Raw genomic sequence first — 16,899 nt, 5'->3', positions numbered from 1 at the left:
TCCCCACCCGCTGCCCCCCGCCAGCAGCACGCTGCAGAAGGCAGCCCAGACAGAGTGACTGACGGACTGACAGACAGACAGAGCGGGTAGAAGCGCAGTTCTCTCCAGAGAAAAGCAATTTATTCAACAGTGAATGAAAAAACAGCTTAGACTTAACCCAAAAGGCAGGCGGGGGGGAGCTGCGGGCAGGACGCGGCCGTCACTGCACCCCCTGGAGCCTGAGGGCCCAGCCCGGCTGTGTGGATAGGGGAGATGGGGCCAGGGGCGGCAGCTTTACGAGCAGTCCTTTACCCGGGGCCTTCTGCCACTGCAGAGCCCCTGCAAAACCCAACATCGACACCTGCAGAGAAGGGCAGGGCACACACTCAGCTGGGGCTCCCACAGGCGCTCCCCATTTGGTCATCCCGGTACCCCCAGCGCGTGGTTCAGGCCGTGTCACACTCCCCATGTGTTAGAAGCAGCCTGCACACTGCCACCCGTCGCTCACTGTGTACAAAGGCAACACGAAGGGTGTTTGGGGGCCAAACCTTTGACTGTAGTTTGTTTGGTTTTGGGTGTTGTGTTGTGTTTTTTTTCCTTTCACCTGCGAGGCTTCACCTCTGTTTGTCTAGGGCAAAGGGCACCCTGGCATTTGCGTCACTCCCACACTCACAGCTCAGGGGTCAGTGTACCCGATCCCAATTGGGGATGTAATGCCCGTGATCCCTGCTATGTGTGAGGCTTCTCACTGACCTCATCTCCCGAAGGGGAGAGGTGTTCCTACCTGTTCCATGGCAGGGCACAAGCCTCTCCTGCCCGGTCCTACCCACTGCTCCGTGCTGCACAGTGACAAACCCTGCATGGCCCGGGATGCTGCAAGAATCTGGGTGAAGCCATCCCAGAGCAAGGAGTAAGGGATGCCACATGCCGTGTTCTCCCCAGTTTCCCAATGAAGTCAGGCTGGGCCTTCCCACCCCACAGCTTCCCAAGAAGGGCTCTCAAAGTGCACTCTCTCTCGTTTCCTCAGGTTCCTTACTTGTGTGGCTGGGGATGGAGTGGGTGAGGACAGCTGCAGCACGTTGTCCTGAGGCCAGACCAGAAAAATGGCATAGACAACTGGTCCTTTCGAAGTGTACCTAGGAGAGCAAGAGTTCAGCTAGGTGAAAAGTCTGCAGGGGAGAGAGCCCCACAAGCCTGACCTTTCCCCACAGCACAAGAACAGCAGCTCACCTCCTGGCACCATGCAGGGGTCACCTACTTTCCCCTCGTTCCAAAATCTGTCGCTTTGAACCCAACACTTAGCCAGCAAGCACTGGCTGATGAAACCTAAACAAAGTCCATGCACGCTTCCTAAAAGCGAGTGTCATCTGTCCTTTCATCAGACTGAGGTCAGCAGAGCAGACGTGCTGTCGTGTGCTGATCTTTTCATTGCTCTGCATTTCTAGGCTGAACACACTTGAGCACACTCAGAACTAACAGCTCCGTTCTGTAGCACCTCTGGCTCTTGATTCGCTCACTGTGCTCTTCTCGGCAAGCACAACAGTTGGGTAACAGTACGCAGTACTATTATATAACAACCTAAAAGCAAATATCACTGCATTTACGGACTACATGCATTTAAACAAACCACATTTGTGCAATTCCAGCTAGCCACGAGCGCTACTTAAACAGTCCTGACAGCAACAGTGTAGGAGTTTTTTTCAAGGGAACAATTGTTTTGTAAAATCATGTAAGATGGCTGAAGCCCTGATTTTCATCCTTTCCAGCAAGATATTTCTTAGGCAACACCCTGGGGCAGTAACCCTGGGGCAGTAAGTGCGCACCCCAGCTGCAGGACATTACCTAAAAGCCATCTGCACCTGATGGCAATGCTTCAGCAAGTGCCAAGTTTAATGACCAATAAAGAAAGCCCAGCTTCTGTAACCCGAGCTGGAGCAGCTGCAGGATGGTCCTGAGCAATGCAGTCCTTACCAGACAGTGCCTGTGTCCTCCACCTGTACTCTCCATGGCTTCGATTCATAAATTGCCTCCCCGTTAGTGTCCAGCCACCTCCCGAGGGCCAGAAGCCTTTCTTCGAAGATGGGAGCTATCACTCCTTCCTTTGTCGGGCCCACATTGAGAAGGTAGTTGCCTCCAAAACTCACAGTTTTCACTAGCTCCTGTGGCAGATAAACAAAGGTAACAAACTGAATTATCTTCACTTCTGACAGCAAAGAAACCTGAGGAGTGCTTTGTCCTCCTCCAGCACTCCTTTATCTCCACCTGCTTGTACGAAACACGGCAACTCCTTCTGTGAGTAACAGGATGAAGAAAATCTGCAATTCTCAGTGACTTCCCTACACACACGATTTTAATTTCAGGTTTCTTACCTCGATGATACTTGCTTCATCCATTAACTCATCAATGTGCATGTTGCTTCGATAGCCCCAGGAAAGCTTGTCAATGGAGGAGCACATCTCCCACTTGTGAGCCGGCAAGGTCCCTGGTTTGTATTTGTCAGCACAATTGTAGTAGCCTCCATGGTGGCAAGAGCAGTTATTACACCAACGGTCGTTCACAACAACAGTGTCCTAGAAGAAGGAAACACAACTCAGCAGGAAGAATGTTTTGTCTTGGATGTTCCAGTTTGCCTTTATCCCTCCCAAGTTACTTTAGGCATCTAAGCTAGGAGCCTAAGTACTTAACATACACACGTGCATAAGTGATCAAGAGAGAGTGAGAGAGGATCCTCCAGAAGGCTGAATGCCTCTCTGGAAGAATGTCTCTCTATTCACTCAAGCAGAAATCAAGGGAATAAGGTTCCTGGTCTCTGAGCCTTCCACACGTGCTGTAAAAGAAAAGGCTTGTGTTTTCTGCTTCAGGTTATGATTTGGATCCAAGAGGCTTCTCTTGGGAGCAGTGTGGACTTTCTACTTTTGGCGAAAGAATAAAAGAGGTTTGGCACCTGTCAAGAAGGTTTCTGATCGCATTCATATCTCACTGCTGCCAGGCCTTCCATACCTATAGAATACCACAGGCAGCTGAAAGAAGTACCTTGACAGGACTGTCATTGTAAAGCCAGGCAAGGAAAGAGGTAGAATTCCAGTACGAGTCCGGAGCTTCCCAGTCTCCATCTGACCAAATCAAATCTGGTTTATACCTGACAGAGAGATGAACATCACTTCAGAACGGCTTATTTGCTCCTACCCCAAAGGAAGTGTGTCACAGCACGGTGTTTCTTGCCTCTGGAGTCTGCTTTCACTTCCTATTGTCTGACATTACCAGGAGGTTCATGCTGTCACTTCCTGCTTCAGAAAAAGCTTTAAGTGAAGCTTTTGCAGCAGCACAGAAAGATAATCACAGCTCAAAGTACAGGATGCAGTTCTTCCAAAACGAGAAGAGTGCATCTCAAAGGCAATTATGAGGCACGTTCTCTACTTGGTACAATGGGTACTGTGAGCAACAGGTGTCCAAGCCGGGTATTCTAATCAGCATGGGGAAGCAAAGCAAGGACGTAAACTCACAGTGAAATCGCTCTCCTACTCTAACAAATAGCTTGCTCCACTTTCAAAGCTACTCTGCAAAAGGTAGTATGAAAGGGCATTTCTCTTGCACAAAAATTTGCCCCTACCTTACTGTAAGTCAGACTGCCAAAGAGCAAATGTAAACCCTTTTTCTAATTACCTCAAATCATCGCTGCTAAGTAAATAGATTTGCCTTGGCAAAAACTAACATTTGTCAACAATCTTCTCCGCATCCACTTTGCAACTTTCTCTACAGAACGGAAACCAGGAAATGTTCTTGAATCCTGACTGGTTACAGCTCTTACTTTAGGACAAGATCATAAAGTTCTGGCATTGTCTTCTTCAAAACGAAGTTCTGGGTCTTGAAGCCACTTTCTTTGTCAGCTAGGTAGAGTGGATTAAACCACTCTAACAGAGAATGATACAGTCCGTAGCGTATGTTGCTGAAGAATAGAAAACAGAGAGGAAAGAGTTAGTCTGGCAGTAAGGACTGAGAACCAGCGGCAGATATATGATATAGTGGCAGTAAGAATAATTACCGTCAATATTATTTCAGTTTCATGACTTTGCAAGCACTGTTTTCATATTAAACATATCATTTTCAGCTGTTTGCTGAGAACAGCCATGAGAATTCAGTGCAGACAGACGACAAGAACAGCAAAGCTTGGCTCTACCTCTCCCTGAGGGCTTGTCCCAGCTCTCCCACAAGGTCACGGTGGGGCCCCGTATCCACAGAATTCCAGTTCCAGGACACGGGTGACCCCCAGTTGGTGAAGCCTTCATGATGCTTCGTGGTCAGCACCACGTACCTGGGGGGAAATGGCAGCTGATCACGGTGACAAAGGAGCTATCTCAGACATTTCCAGGCCTCACAGGCAAATCTGATACCTATACAGGCAAGGGACGGAATAACCGTGCTGTGAGGAGTGCTCTTTACAAGTCCCTTTCATTGCCCTTAACATGTAGGAGAAACGACAAGAACAGGAGATGTTTTAAATGGATTGTGATGCTGGAAAAGGCTGAACAATGAAACTTGGCAAGTTTCAACTTGCAACGCCTCCGCACCCTGGGCACGACCTGCCCGGGTGCTGCTCTGGGCCCCCGTCCCCTCAGGGTGTTCAGACACAGCCCCCACGCCCTCGGGGACCCCCAGACACAGCCCCCACCCCCTCAGGGACCCCTGGCCCCATCCCCTCAAGACCCCCCATCCCCGGCCCCATCCCCTCAGGGACCCTCGGCCCCATCCCCTCATGGCCCGCAGCCGGTCCCGGCGCTGACCTGGCCCCCGCCCGCTGGAAGAGCCGTGCCCAGCGGCGGGGCTGGAAGTCGTGTGCGGTGAAGCGGGGGGCGAAGTCGGCGTAGTCGGTGCGGGGCGGGTAGCGCTGCCTCACGAAGCGCTCGTAGTCGGCGCGGTGCTCGCCCCGCCAGTGCCACCAGAACCACTCGGAGCCCCAGGCGGGCACGGAGAAGACCCCCCAGTGCACGAACACCCCCACCTTGGCCCGGTCGAACCAGGCGGGCAGCGGCCTCGCGTCCAGGCTGCCCCAGTCGGGGCTGTAGCGCCCCGCGGCCGCCGCCGGGCCCAGCGCCGCCGCCAGCCACAGCAGCGGCCCCGCCGCCATCCCCATCCCCGCCCCGGGACGCGGCTCCGAGGCGGCGGCCGGCCGCGGGGTGGCGGCCGCCTTCCCCTTCCCCTTCCCTTCCCCTTCCTTCGCTTCCCTCCTCTTCAATTCTCGGCCCGGCCCCCTCAGCGCGCCCCCTCCTCGGCCCGGCCGCGAGCCCCCCGCCCCCCGGGCAGAGCCCAACGGCCCCGGGGCTGGGCCCGGCCCGGTGGCGGCCCCGGCGGTTCCGCGGCCCCGGCTGCGCCTCGAGGAGCCGGCCCGGGCCTCCCCCAGCTCCTCCTGCTGGGTGGAAGCCCCCGGGGCTCCGCGCCGCAGCTCGGGGAGGTTGGGACGAGGCTGCAGGGCTCGAGCAGGGTCTCAGGTTTAATCACACAGCAGCCAACGCTGCGAGGCACAGGTCGGCTTCGTCAGCTGCCTGCAGGAAACGTGCCCGCAGCATCCCGGCGGTGTCACGACTTCACGGACAGTCCCCGAGCCCGCTGTTCCCTCCTGCCTCTGCAGGGACACCAAGGCCTCTTGTCACCTTTTGCCACCCGTTGTCACTTTTTGCCACCTCTTGTCACCGTGCTGCTACCACCGAGTGCCCCGGCACAGCACACGAGGCTGTTTCCACAGCTGCTGGGCTCCCAGCGAGGTGCTGTGAGTGCTTTGCTGGTGGCACTTGGACAAATCACCCAGGGGCACTCAGAGGTGTTTGTTGCGGCTGGGGACCGCTGGAGAACCTGGAGGTGTGCGGAGTGTTGCACCTGAATACAGCTACATTTTAAGGGAGATATCACTGAATGTAAGAAAAATGGGTTAGGAGGCTACTGGTGGACAGATTGGGGGCCGGGCAGGACAAGCAGCCACCAAACACCTGGATTTGCTGTTTTGGGGTCTGGCGTTACCCACTGCCTCGCTGCTCTCACTGTAGTGCGGCACCAGCAGCCCAGGGACTGGCAGTCCGAGCACTTCATGTCCCAGTGTCCCAGAATAACATCAGCAGGAGCTGGGGCCATGCCAGGCACCCCCCAGGACCTCCATAAGAAGAGAAAAGAAAAGCAATCCAAGAGAAAAATGATGCAGAGGCTCCCCCCAGCCTGAGCGCTGACTTCCCCCTGCTGCCTCCCTACGTTACGTGCACGTCATCCTCGCAGACGGTCTCTGCCACGGAGGACTTGTGGCCACTGTCCCCTTCTGGGCTGTCGTCCGTGCCCCTCAGCCGCCTCTTGAAGCGGAAAAAGACCGCCCTGAGGGAGGAGAACAGCTCCTTGCTCCGCAGGGCATAAATGATGGGGTTCACCATGGAATTGAGCAGGCAGAGAGTGCTGCAGAAGGCAAACACCTTGCGCAGGTGATTGGTAAGCTTGGTGAAGATGCTGTAGATCATGAGAATGAGGACCGGCGACCAGCACAGCACAAGGACGGTCAGCACCATGACGAGGGTCTTGGCCAGCATGACATCCATCCTCATCCTGCTGTTCTGCTTTCCCACCTGCGCCTGGTGCTTCCCCATGTAGGCCACGTGCTGGTGAGCCCTCCACAGCACGTGCGCGTAGGCGTAGACGATGCACCCCAGCAGGGCCATGACGAGGCAGACCCAGCTGGACAGGTAGTTGTCATCCACAAAGGGGAACAGCTCGGAGCAGGTGGAGTTGAGCGTGCAGCAGTTCCAGCCCAGGATGGGCAGGGAGGCGGTGGTCACGCACATCGCCCACAGCACCCCCAGGGCTGCCCACGCTCTCTTCCTCGTCACAAGGAGCTTGTATTCGGAGGGCCGGCTGATGGAGACGTAGCGGTCCAGGGCTGTCAGCAGCAGGCTGCTCAGGGAGGCTGTGAAGGACGTGTTGACCCCTCCCAGCTTCAGCAGGAACAGCTCTTTAGAGGAATCGGTTCCATTAAGGACGTGGAAGTTAACAAAACTGCTGACAAAGATGATGCTGGCCAGGAGGTCAGCCAAGGCCAGGCTGCTGATAAAGATGTAGGAAGGCTTCCTCCTGGTCCCAGGGGAGGAGAAGATCAGGTACAGCACCACAGAGTTCTCAAAGATGCACAGCGTCCCAAAGAGGCCGCAAAGCGTGGCGATGCTTATCTTCTGTGCCTGGGTGCTGAGGACCATGAAGCACTCCATGGGCGTGCCGTTCACACTGCATTTGGAGGCGTTTTCAAATGTTTTACAGATATCCATTGTAGTCAGCTGGAGCCAGGAGCTTGCAGGGAGCGTTTCAGCTTCCTTCTGCACTTCAGGTGCTCTGGAAAAGACCAAGGGCAAGGTGAGGGACAACACCTACAGGAGCACAACGAGCAATAAGCTCAGCCCCCAGTGACATCCCTCTGTTTATGCAGGAGAAGAGCCTGGTGCAAGATGCTTTCAGGTCCCCAGACCAAATGTGGGAGATGACTTCCAGCCATTCCCAGCTGAGATTTGGGCTTTGTCCCGCTGGGTGCAGCCACCACAGCTCTGGGCACTGCATCTGTCTCCTCACCGCAGGAGGCAGGCGGTGGTGCTGAGAGCTGCTGGTGCCCTGGGCCAGCTCTGAGCGGGGCTCCGGGGCTCGGGGCTGGCAGCACGGGAAGGGGCTCCCGGTGGTGCTGGGCTGTGGCCGGGACAGGCTGGCTATGAGACATGCTATGGAGGTGGCTCTGGGACACGCTGCCACTGCCTGGTTAGCAGCGCGGGGTGCTGTGTGCTGATGTGCTGCCAGCTCGTACCCCGGCGGTGTAAAAGCCCTCGGGACAGAAACCCCAACAGCACCCGGCTGGCTTCCCACAGCCAGGATCCCAAATCCAGGCCGAGAGGTCAGGAGTTGCCACTGCTGGAGGACAGCACCGCGCTGGCAGTGTTCCCCTCCTCCCAAGGCAGAAAAGGCACCGTCACTGCCTGCCCTCGGCTCTTTCAGAAGGGAAAATGTCCAAACAGCGCGAGGCAGCGCAGGCCGGCCGTGGGACAGCGGCTGCCGGGCTCCAGGCAGCGGTAACCAACCGCCTGCGGCTGCTCCGCGTGGTGGCCGGGGTTCAGCAGTGACGGCAGCCGCCCCTGGAGGCTACAACCACCAGCAAATGACCACCGTGCTGGAAAACCCTGCCTGCAGCGCAGCGGAGTGCCAGGTGTGGTGTTTTTGCTACTTCCTTCCCCTTGGTTAGCCGGTCCCTGACCGCCACCACTGTTCCTGTGCTGCAAACCCCTGCGAGGCTGCCTGGGGCTCGCTCAGAAGAGCCCAGCCTCGCACGTCAGGGCTCGGACATCAGCGGCTGCAGGGCCTTCGGTCGCACGTTGCAGCCGGAACATTTCAGTCCTGATGTGCATTTCTTGGCACATCGGAGCAGGGGGGGCCTGGACTTTGGGCAGCCGTGTCGCCCCGCATTGCAGCAAACCTCCCTGTGCTTACGTCAGGCCCTGCCATGGGGCAATCGCACGGGAGCAGAGATGTTGCACTCCAACCCAGCGCTCCTGCTTCCTGCAGCTCTTCTCAGAAACGTTACAAGCGCAGCAGTAATTAGTAGTTGCTGGTGTTAAAGCTGAGCACCAGAGAGATGCTGCACAGCCAGAGGCACTGCGATGTATCTCGGGGCTCACCGGGGCAGCAGCTGCCTCCCCGAGTACTCCAAACTCCCCCGGCCAAACCCCAGCATCCAAACCAGGACAGCTCTTAATTAAGCAAACTCCGGCATCACCGTGCCACCTGTTCACTGCAGCCAGCACTCCCAGGACTACCTTAAGCTCCCAGCCTCTGCACTTATTCAGTGTCCAAAGAACACACCGAGGAGCTTGGAAACAAGCGAACATTGGGCAAGGGATGGAAGGAGAGCAAAATGCTGCCCCTCGTGTCACGGCGCTTAGGGAGGGAATTTGGTTGTAATGGCAAACCAACTCCTGCTCTGCCTGTCCTGCACAGCTCTGCCACTGAGCTGACATAATGCAGGTAAGCCCCTAGGTTCAAAACGCAGGTACTGTGCTGGGCTCGTAGCAACCGGCCCCGCAGCCTGGACCTCCTCTTCCCACATCTGTTGTGTCTCAGGCTGAATGACAAGGACGAGGCTCTGCACTTCTGTCTGAGCTCCCGTGTCTGTGAGGGAAAGCACAGGGCTTTGCTCCAGCACAAGGTCTGCTTGCTGGCAGAGGCTCCACGACCTCAGAACATGGCCGAGCCAGAGCCCATCTCCTTGTGCGGTCTGGCCCTTTTTCCATCACCAGTATTTCTGAGAGAGTTGGTCTTTACAACAAAATGCAGCACTCACATCGTATGAACAAGTGAAGTGATTTATCTGAAAACCTCTGAAATTAATTTCTTTCACATTTCACTTGCTGAAAAAGCAAAATATTGTTTGCTTTACAAATATTCCCACTTGTATACAATTTCTTGTTTTAGTGGCAGAAGTTTTGGCACGGTAGCTGCTCACCCCGGCTTGTCCCTCTGCCCGCACCGAGCAATGCCCCCAGCTCCCTGCCTGAAGCCAGGAACTCTCTGGCTCAGGTGCCGCACCGAGGACTATTTGCTTTGTTTTCAGAGTCACGATTTGTTCACGTGTGACTGCACAGTGACAGCGTTCAAAGCACACAGGTGCACGGCCACAGAGCAATGACACGAGTGCCAGCGCCGGTACCAAGCATGGCAAAGCTGCTGCTGCCCTGCTGAAACCACCCCGCGCGGAGCCACCACCACCAGCCAGCGCTGAGCGCTCAGCCCAGGAGCTCAGAACCAGACTCAGATTTGGGAGGCAAGCCTCTGGCATAGCCAACGTGAACGTGTCCTAAAACCAGCTCTAAAGAGTCAGTCTGCAACCCGCTGTTTAAACACTTACCTTCCTTGTTCTTGTTAAGAAAGCATTCATCCAAAAACCGTTTTTGCGCTCTGTGTTGTGCATGGCACTGCGGTTCATCCCCGGTATCAGCGGGAATCTCCCCGACAAGCCCTCGGTGGCAGAGCCTCCCCAGGCTGCGTGCGTGCGTCAGCACTGCGGGCTCCCAGGTAGGGTGCCTGTCACCGTGAGAAAGAGGATCCTGGGCTGCAGGATGTCCCTTGGGGCAGTGAGTGCAGCCACTCACCTCCTCACGCCTACGCCTCGGCTGCAGACGGCCGGGGGCTTCCCACCCTCGGGCTCCCAGGGCAGCTCGTGCAGCTGCGGACGGTGCCTGCTTCCCCCTCCCGTCACATCGCTTCTGGTTTCATCTGGGCTCCTGGGCACCATCCCCTCTGATCCCCCCGGGCTGCGAATCCATCAGTGCAAACCCTGGGTCTGGTTCTTGCTCTCTCTCTCTCACCCTGTTGCTGTAAGTGTGTTTCTCTCCTTCCCACTTCCCCTCTGGGTCTGGTGTTCTGCCTCTGCCTGGCAGCACCTCGCGGCCCCGGTTTGCTCAGCCCCCAGGTCCCCGTGCACACTCTCTGAGGAGAGCGCCTTCCAGCATCTTTCCCTGATTTCTAAGGGAAGGTGGGAGAGGAGGGGAAGGACGAGAGCCTGGAAGCAGACATGGCACAGGCGGTGTGCGTGTGGGTGCGCGGGGCTGCGGGCAGGCTGGGGAAGCCGCGGGCCCGGCCCCACCGGCAGCCGGAGCCCCCCCGGGCCACAGCCGCTGCTCCGTGCCCGCCGCCGGGATGCGCTCCGGGGGGGTTTCTCTCTGCAAACACCTGGGCGAGGAACCGGGCTCCGCCGCACCGCCACGGCCCGCGGACCCCCGGGGGACCCCCCCGGACCCCCCCCGGCTGCGGAGGGCGAGCCCCGGCCCCGGCCGCCCCCGCGCCCCCCGCAGCCCCGGGCGCGCTCCGCGGCGCTCGGCTGCCCCCGCCCGGCGGAGCGGGGAGCACCGGGCCCCTCCGGCCCCCCCCGGGCCCCTCCGGCCCCCCCGGCCCTTCCCTTTCTGCCCCCAGCAGCGCTCAGGGCTCCTTGGAGCGGCCCCGGGCTCCTGACCCCCGCTCGGGGGCCGCAGGGACTCCCCGAGGCAGAGCCGTGGGGGCAGCGCAGCTCCAGCAGCCTGGGGGGGGGGGGGGGGGGGGGCGCTGCCCCAGCCCAAGAGGCCGCTTAGGGTCGCACAGCGCTCTTCACGGTGACTGGAAGGAGATTATTGCTGTTCCACAGCGAGCTTCCCACTCCTCGCAGCCCCAGGGCGATTTGTTTGCCTGCACCCTCTGCCCACGGAGCTGGGGGGCTGGGGGGCTGGGGGGCACCGCACGGCCCCCCGCGTGCCCCGGTGCTGCCATGGGGCTGTGAGCTGGGTCTGGCTCGGCAGCCCAGCCACTTGTGGAGCACCACAGGTTTTTATTTCGCAGAATCTGGTGTGTGCCAAATGTGGGAAACGAAGAGCAGCTCATGGCTGGGGGGAGAGGCAGCGCTAGCACTGATAAGGGGTCAGAGAGATGGGGTGGCTTCGTGCTGCACCCCAAGAGGAAACGCTTAGAGGAAAAACCAAATTACTGCCTTCTGCGTGTTGTGGCTCACACGAGTGGTGTGGCTTCTCTGCTCTGGCCATGCAAGCAGAGCCTGTGCTGAGAACCACCTGTGTGTGTGTTGTGAGGTGGGCTGGGGGTGAGAACGCTTTTCCTGCTGATGGGACGTGAGAGCCGGATTGATTTAACCGGGCCGGGGCCTCTCCGGGCCTTGGTGACTCGCTGCCGGTGTGGGTTTCGGCAGGGAGCTGTCAGGCAGCGAGTGGGACGGGTGGGACTGGGGAGGCACCCCTGGCTGTGCCTGTACAAAGCTCCGACACCAAGCCATCACGAAGCTGCTTCAGAGCAGCCTTTTTAACCTCCCTGGGCACCAAACCTCAGGGCCTCAGCGAGCGGGGTGTGTGCGGTGCTGCTGCTCGGGGGCTCGGGTAGTGCTGGACATGGACCTGGGTCACATCCACAGCAGCTTGTACAGAAAGTACCTTTAGGTATCCTGCCTCTGCTTTCCTTAAAAACTCACAAGGAGCTTTGAGCTATTGGAGTAAAAGGTTTCGTTAGACTGTTGGGCTGCTTGCCTTGTACCTCCCAATAGCTCTCTGGAGAAATTCAAATACCCGTCTAGTTCCCGTGGATTGCTTTGAGAACCAAAGGTCCTCTGCCCAAATAGAATACAGGGTATTGTAAACGTTACCCCGTGTTTAATATTTTCATGTGGAATTTTAAGAAAAGATAAACTGAGCAATTCCCACACGAAAAAACAAACAAACAAACCAACCCCTTAGGTTGTCACCCTGGTTAACGTTTGCCTCAGGTGACACCAATGGGGACGTGGCCCGGTTCCAGGTGTGTCACCGGACACTTCACAACCCCCAGATCTGTTCTTTTTGGGGCACTTTTAAAGCCAAGCGCCAGCGGCAGCCGTCACCCGTGGGGTGAAACCGGGGCAATGGCTCTCCGGGCACACAACAAATGATTCATCCGCCTGTTCCGCCCCCGGGGAAGCTTTTTTGACGGTTTTTGATGTTTTTGACACTGAAAATCCCCCAAACCCCTTCTGAGGGGCCGGGGAAGGCGCGCAGGGGAGCGCAGCTGCAGCCCCCGCCCGGGACCGCCCCGTGAGGCGCCCTCAGCTCCCGCCCTGCCCCGCGGCGGGGGGATTCAAAGGGGGCCCCGCCCCGCCCCGCCCGGCTCCCCTCTGCCCCCGTCGCCCCGGCAACGGGCGGGGCGGGGCCCGCATTGGCTGAGGGCGGACGTCGCGCGCTGCCATTGGCTGGCGCGGGAGGGGCGGGAGGGGCGGGGGGAGCAGGGCGCGGCGCAGGGCCGCGGCCGCCATTTTGTGTGGCAGAGCGAGCAGCGGCCGGGCCGGCGGAGCGGCGCTGCTGGGGGGGGCGGGACGGGACGGGACGGGACCGGGACGTGGCGGCGGGCGAGCGGAGGAAGCGGTTCCGAGAGGCCCGCGGTGTGCGCGGACGAGGCGGACAGAAGTCGGTAAGGGCCGGGGGCGGCGCGGCTGGGCCGGGCGCTGCAGCCGCCATGTTGTGTGCGCCGCGGGGCCGGGGCCGGGGCCGGGGAGCGCCGGGACCGGCGGCACCGGGGTCTGGGGGGGCGGGGGGAGGTGCCCCCTTCCCGCGGGGCTGCCCGAGGCCCCGGGTGGCCACACGGCAGCGGGGGGCGGCGGGGCGTGTGGGATGAGCGGGAGGGGAGGTAACGGCGGGGCCGGCGGGGAGCCGGGTGGGGGCCGAAACCGGGAAACAGCGCGGGGAGAGGCGGGGGGGGGCTGCAGGGGGCCGGGGCCGGGCGTTCCGGGGGTTCCTTTCCCCTCGAGCCATGCTGAAGGGCCGGCCCACAAGGATTTCATCCCCAAGTGGTTTTCGTTGTACTTCACTTTTTTTTTTTTTTTTTTTTCCGCACATACCAGGAAGAGGGTAAGGTTACTGCTTGCCTCCCCTTAATATTTATTAGCAGTTACCTAGAGCGTGATTGAAATGTTGTTTTCTGGGGGATGTGAAGCACAATGGTGAGGTTAACTTACATAGATGAATATTACTGTGTTTTTTTTTAAAAAAAAACAAGTGTTTTAAACATATGGTCAGCTTTAACAATGAAGGTGCAACTGACTGTTAATTCTGTGAATTTCAGCTGCTTTTGATAACTTTCACCAGGGAAAACAGTTTTCTCCTAATCTGATACCAACTCCTTTCTCATTTATGCAGTTGGACTTCTTCCCTTGGAGCTTCAGTGCCGAGAATCCGATGTTGGGCTCGGCTCCCTGGCTGAATACAGCAGATCATCCCATGAAAACTTCTATTCCTAGCCAAAGGAAGGAGTCCAGTGAAAGGCACCACCTACTTTTTCAGGCTTGGAAGCAAGAAAGGGGGCAAGAGTTGGACGGTGTGGAATCTGAGAAAGCCACTGAAAGGTAAATGGGGCTTGGAGGAAATAGTATGTTGTAGGAGAGTCAGCATGAAGGTGCCATGTGTGATAGCATCTGTCTGTCTGCTTCACAAGTCCAGTTCTGACCGGCTGCTTTCCATTTGAGCTTGTTTTCAATCTGTCTTCCCCAAGCACGCTCAAGTCTGTCTCTGGACATTACCCTCTACACTACTGCCCCCATCTCCCTCCAGAAGAAGTTGTTTGGGAAGTGGATTTCCCCCCTTCCTTGCTGCGATTTCATCACCTTGCTGTGGTTTGCTGTGTAATGCCTAAGTGAGTATCAGGAGTCATCACGGTCTCTCTTGGATTTACCAGAAAGACCGGGGAGTGGCTTTATCAGTGCAGACTTCATTCAGATCTTCAGGCACAACAAAAGCTTGGTTTGAATGTCTTCAGGATTTAACACCAGTGCCTTACATCTGCTGCTGTGTTTTGTGAGCAATGTTTCTTTCACATTCTCCCAGCAGCATCTCTTGCTGTGGAGAAGAGCAGCATTATGTTCAGCTGCACTGTCTGGAAGCAGCTTTTCCATAGCCAGGTGGTCTGCAAGTGCTGCCGAAGGGAACTGGTGTACACAGGGTTCCTGAAGGTTTGATTCACGATGTGCTGGTCAGCTGGTAGCAGCAGAATTGTCAAGACAAGCCCTTGTAGCCACTTGGTGTCTTCCGCTGGGAAGATGTGCTACACTGTAGTTTTTTTTTTTTTTCCTTAAAATTTATCAGTTTTGAAAAACAAAAATCCAAACTTTTCCTTGTTTTTTTGCAGGTGACATTTAAGTTGAAGATGGGTGGTGGAGAGAGATTCAACATTCCAGCTCCCCAGTCCAGAAATATTACCAAGAACCATCAACAACTTAAAAACAGGCAGAAGAGTAAAGACCAGAATTCGCAAATGAAGATGAACCACATGAAGAAAGAAAGAGGACATGGATGCAATTCATCATCTGGTGCATGGCAGGCCATGCAGAAAGGGGGAAAGAACAATGCTCATTTCCCCAAAAATCAAAATCGGAGTCCTAATTTATCAAATCGTAACCTGTTTTTCACTCCTCAGACCAATCAGAACTATGCTGGAGCAAAGTTTAGTGAGCCACCCTCACCAAGTGTTCTTCCCAAGCCACCAAGTCACTGGGTACCTGTTTCTTTTAAACCTTCTGATAAAGAAATGATGACATTTCAGCTTAAAACATTACTTAAAGTCCAGGCTTGAGATGGAAATCTTCATATTTTAAAGTTATTTAAAGTTATTTAAATTTACAGGGTTTCACATTTGAGAATAGTTATTTGTAAATGTAGAGGCACAGGTAAGCAGAATTAGATGTTCTTGTTACATATAGTTAGTTGCAACGGAAGGGACTGGGTAGGGAAGTTTACATTATTCTAGTGTTTTACCTCAAAAGTTAAGTGCTCTGCAATAGGCATTTTCCCTAGAATCACTTAAACCAAATCCTGAGCTGTCACATTTATTACATTTACTGTAAATGGGACTGTCTCCCAAAATTGGAATTATGACTCCTTTTTGTTTAGGGCATTAGAAAACCAGCTTGTACCTAACTTAATGCAGCATTAACTGAAAAAAAAAAATGCACTGAAAGCTTTAGTCAGGTATTTTGCCATTCAGACTTGTGTCAAATTTGCTAGTTAAAACTGCAGAGCAGAATTTCCTAGCAGAGGGGAGTGAAAATAACTACTAGTACCGGTGATTATTGTTCTTTCAGTAATACCTGTGAGCTTTATTTGGCACTCAAGCCTGTGACTGAAATTTAGATCTAGGAATCTCAAGCATGTTCTCAAAAAGATGGAAGAACACAAGTAGCAGATGTGTATTTCAGTCTCTCTCCAGCTGTAGCTGTACTTCATTGGAATCTCGAGTCAGACTGTGCCAATTAGGAACATACTTTGCTTTGCCAGATGACTGCCAAAAAAGTCCAAAAAAAATTGTTCATACTGATTGCACTGCTAAGTTCTAAAATATGTTTTTGTATCATTTTCTAATTGTGAAAAAGCTGGAGCAATTCTTAAGTGAGTCTTCAATGGGTTGTCCTTAACAATTGCTTTCAGTTGCCGTATCTTGTGGCAGGTATAAGATGTTCTCATAGGGAAAAAAGAGCCATGTAAATAAATGTAAAACGTTGTAGCATATGTAAATTTATGCTGGGCTTTCCTGCACAGAAGTATTTTTAGTATAAAACCACTGAATGTAAGATGACCATGCTGAGTACATGGCCTGATTTAAAAAAAAAATATTTTGTTAAAAAGAAATACAAACTGTAAAAGGACATTTCTTCACTTGATACACAGTGAATGCATACATTTTATTTTGTTGTGAGCTCATTTTTAAAGTAACTCAGTGCTAAAGAGGCTTATTTTTAGTTTTGTAGTAAAATTAAAAAAGCTCACTTTTCAGATACTGATTTTTGAATGCATAGGAGAAGTACTGTTAAAACGTTAAAAAAAATGTTTAAAATGTTAAGGTGCTGTTAAAACGTTCATTTCTAAAGTTAATGCTACAACATTTTATAATAGTATTTACTAAAACTTGTGAAGTTTGAATGTCAACATGCAGATTTCAGTGCTGTCACAATTCAGTTGATCTTGTAATAGAAATAAACTGAACTGTGCTAGTCTGAGGTTCTGCAACAATCCAGAAAGTGGTTTAGTTTGAAAGGGAGCTCTGCAGATCGTGAAATGTTACTGAAGATGTTTTCCTATGCATTCAAAATGTATTGGCAGCTGGTTGAATGTTTACAAATCTATTCTTTCATTGGCAGTCTTTAAACTTTGTGACCTGGACCTTCACCAGTGTAAGAGCTGTATCCCAGTTAGATTGTGTATGCTCTATTTCAAATTGTCAATTACTGTGTATGTACAAATTGGTAACAAAAAAAATAAATAAATTCTTCTTCCCCCACCCTCCCAAGCATTTATTTTCAGACAGTAGTAGAGAAATGGGATTGCATTGTTCTGGCATTCAAAGAGCTCTATAAAGCACTGACGTTTA

General features: G+C 54.5%; 3 protein-coding genes across 4 annotated transcripts; 1 reads left to right on the top strand and 2 right to left on the bottom strand.

The window, feature by feature from the left end:
• Window positions 1-87: 87 nt before the first annotated feature.
• On the bottom strand, window positions 88-5,131 carry FUCA1 (alpha-L-fucosidase 1). 2 transcript variants are annotated; one of them, XM_038167315.2, is made up of 8 exons: window positions 4,761-5,125; window positions 4,157-4,291; window positions 3,788-3,925; window positions 3,013-3,118; window positions 2,349-2,549; window positions 1,951-2,138; window positions 1,016-1,115; window positions 88-340 (listed from the first exon to the last, which is right to left on the bottom strand). In XM_038167315.2, exons 1-8 carry the CDS (start codon window positions 5,108-5,110, stop codon window positions 200-202), a joined length of 1,359 nt encoding a protein of 452 aa, XP_038023243.2. In that variant the 5' UTR covers window positions 5,111-5,125; the 3' UTR covers window positions 88-199. The 2 variants fall into 2 exon arrangements, with proteins under 2 accessions (XP_038023243.2, XP_071883649.1); XM_072027548.1 differs by lacking the exon at window positions 4,157-4,291 and having other exon boundaries at window positions 4,761-5,131.
• A 314-nt stretch (window positions 5,132-5,445) lies between these two features.
• Window positions 5,446-10,050, bottom strand: CNR2 (cannabinoid receptor 2). The gene is made up of 2 exons (XM_038167317.2): window positions 9,887-10,050; window positions 5,446-7,335 (listed from the first exon to the last, which is right to left on the bottom strand). The coding sequence occupies exon 2, from the start codon at window positions 7,269-7,271 to the stop codon at window positions 6,213-6,215; it is 1,059 nt and encodes a 352-aa protein (XP_038023245.1). The 5' UTR covers window positions 7,272-7,335; window positions 9,887-10,050; the 3' UTR covers window positions 5,446-6,212.
• A 2,744-nt stretch (window positions 10,051-12,794) lies between these two features.
• On the top strand, window positions 12,795-16,809 carry PNRC2 (proline rich nuclear receptor coactivator 2). Its single transcript, XM_038167188.2, has 3 exons — window positions 12,795-12,954; window positions 13,680-13,885; window positions 14,665-16,809. Exon 3 carries the CDS (start codon window positions 14,683-14,685, stop codon window positions 15,106-15,108), a length of 426 nt encoding a protein of 141 aa, XP_038023116.2. The 5' UTR covers window positions 12,795-12,954; window positions 13,680-13,885; window positions 14,665-14,682; the 3' UTR covers window positions 15,109-16,809.
• Window positions 16,810-16,899: the final 90 nt, after the last annotated feature.

Source organism: Anas platyrhynchos, chromosome 24, assembly GCF_047663525.1.
Source record: "Anas platyrhynchos isolate ZD024472 breed Pekin duck chromosome 24, IASCAAS_PekinDuck_T2T, whole genome shotgun sequence".
NCBI classification, from domain to species: domain Eukaryota; kingdom Metazoa; phylum Chordata; class Aves; order Anseriformes; family Anatidae; genus Anas; species Anas platyrhynchos.
The sequence above is the reverse complement of the archived record's forward strand: the minus strand, read 5'-3'. Positions and strand labels throughout refer to the sequence as shown.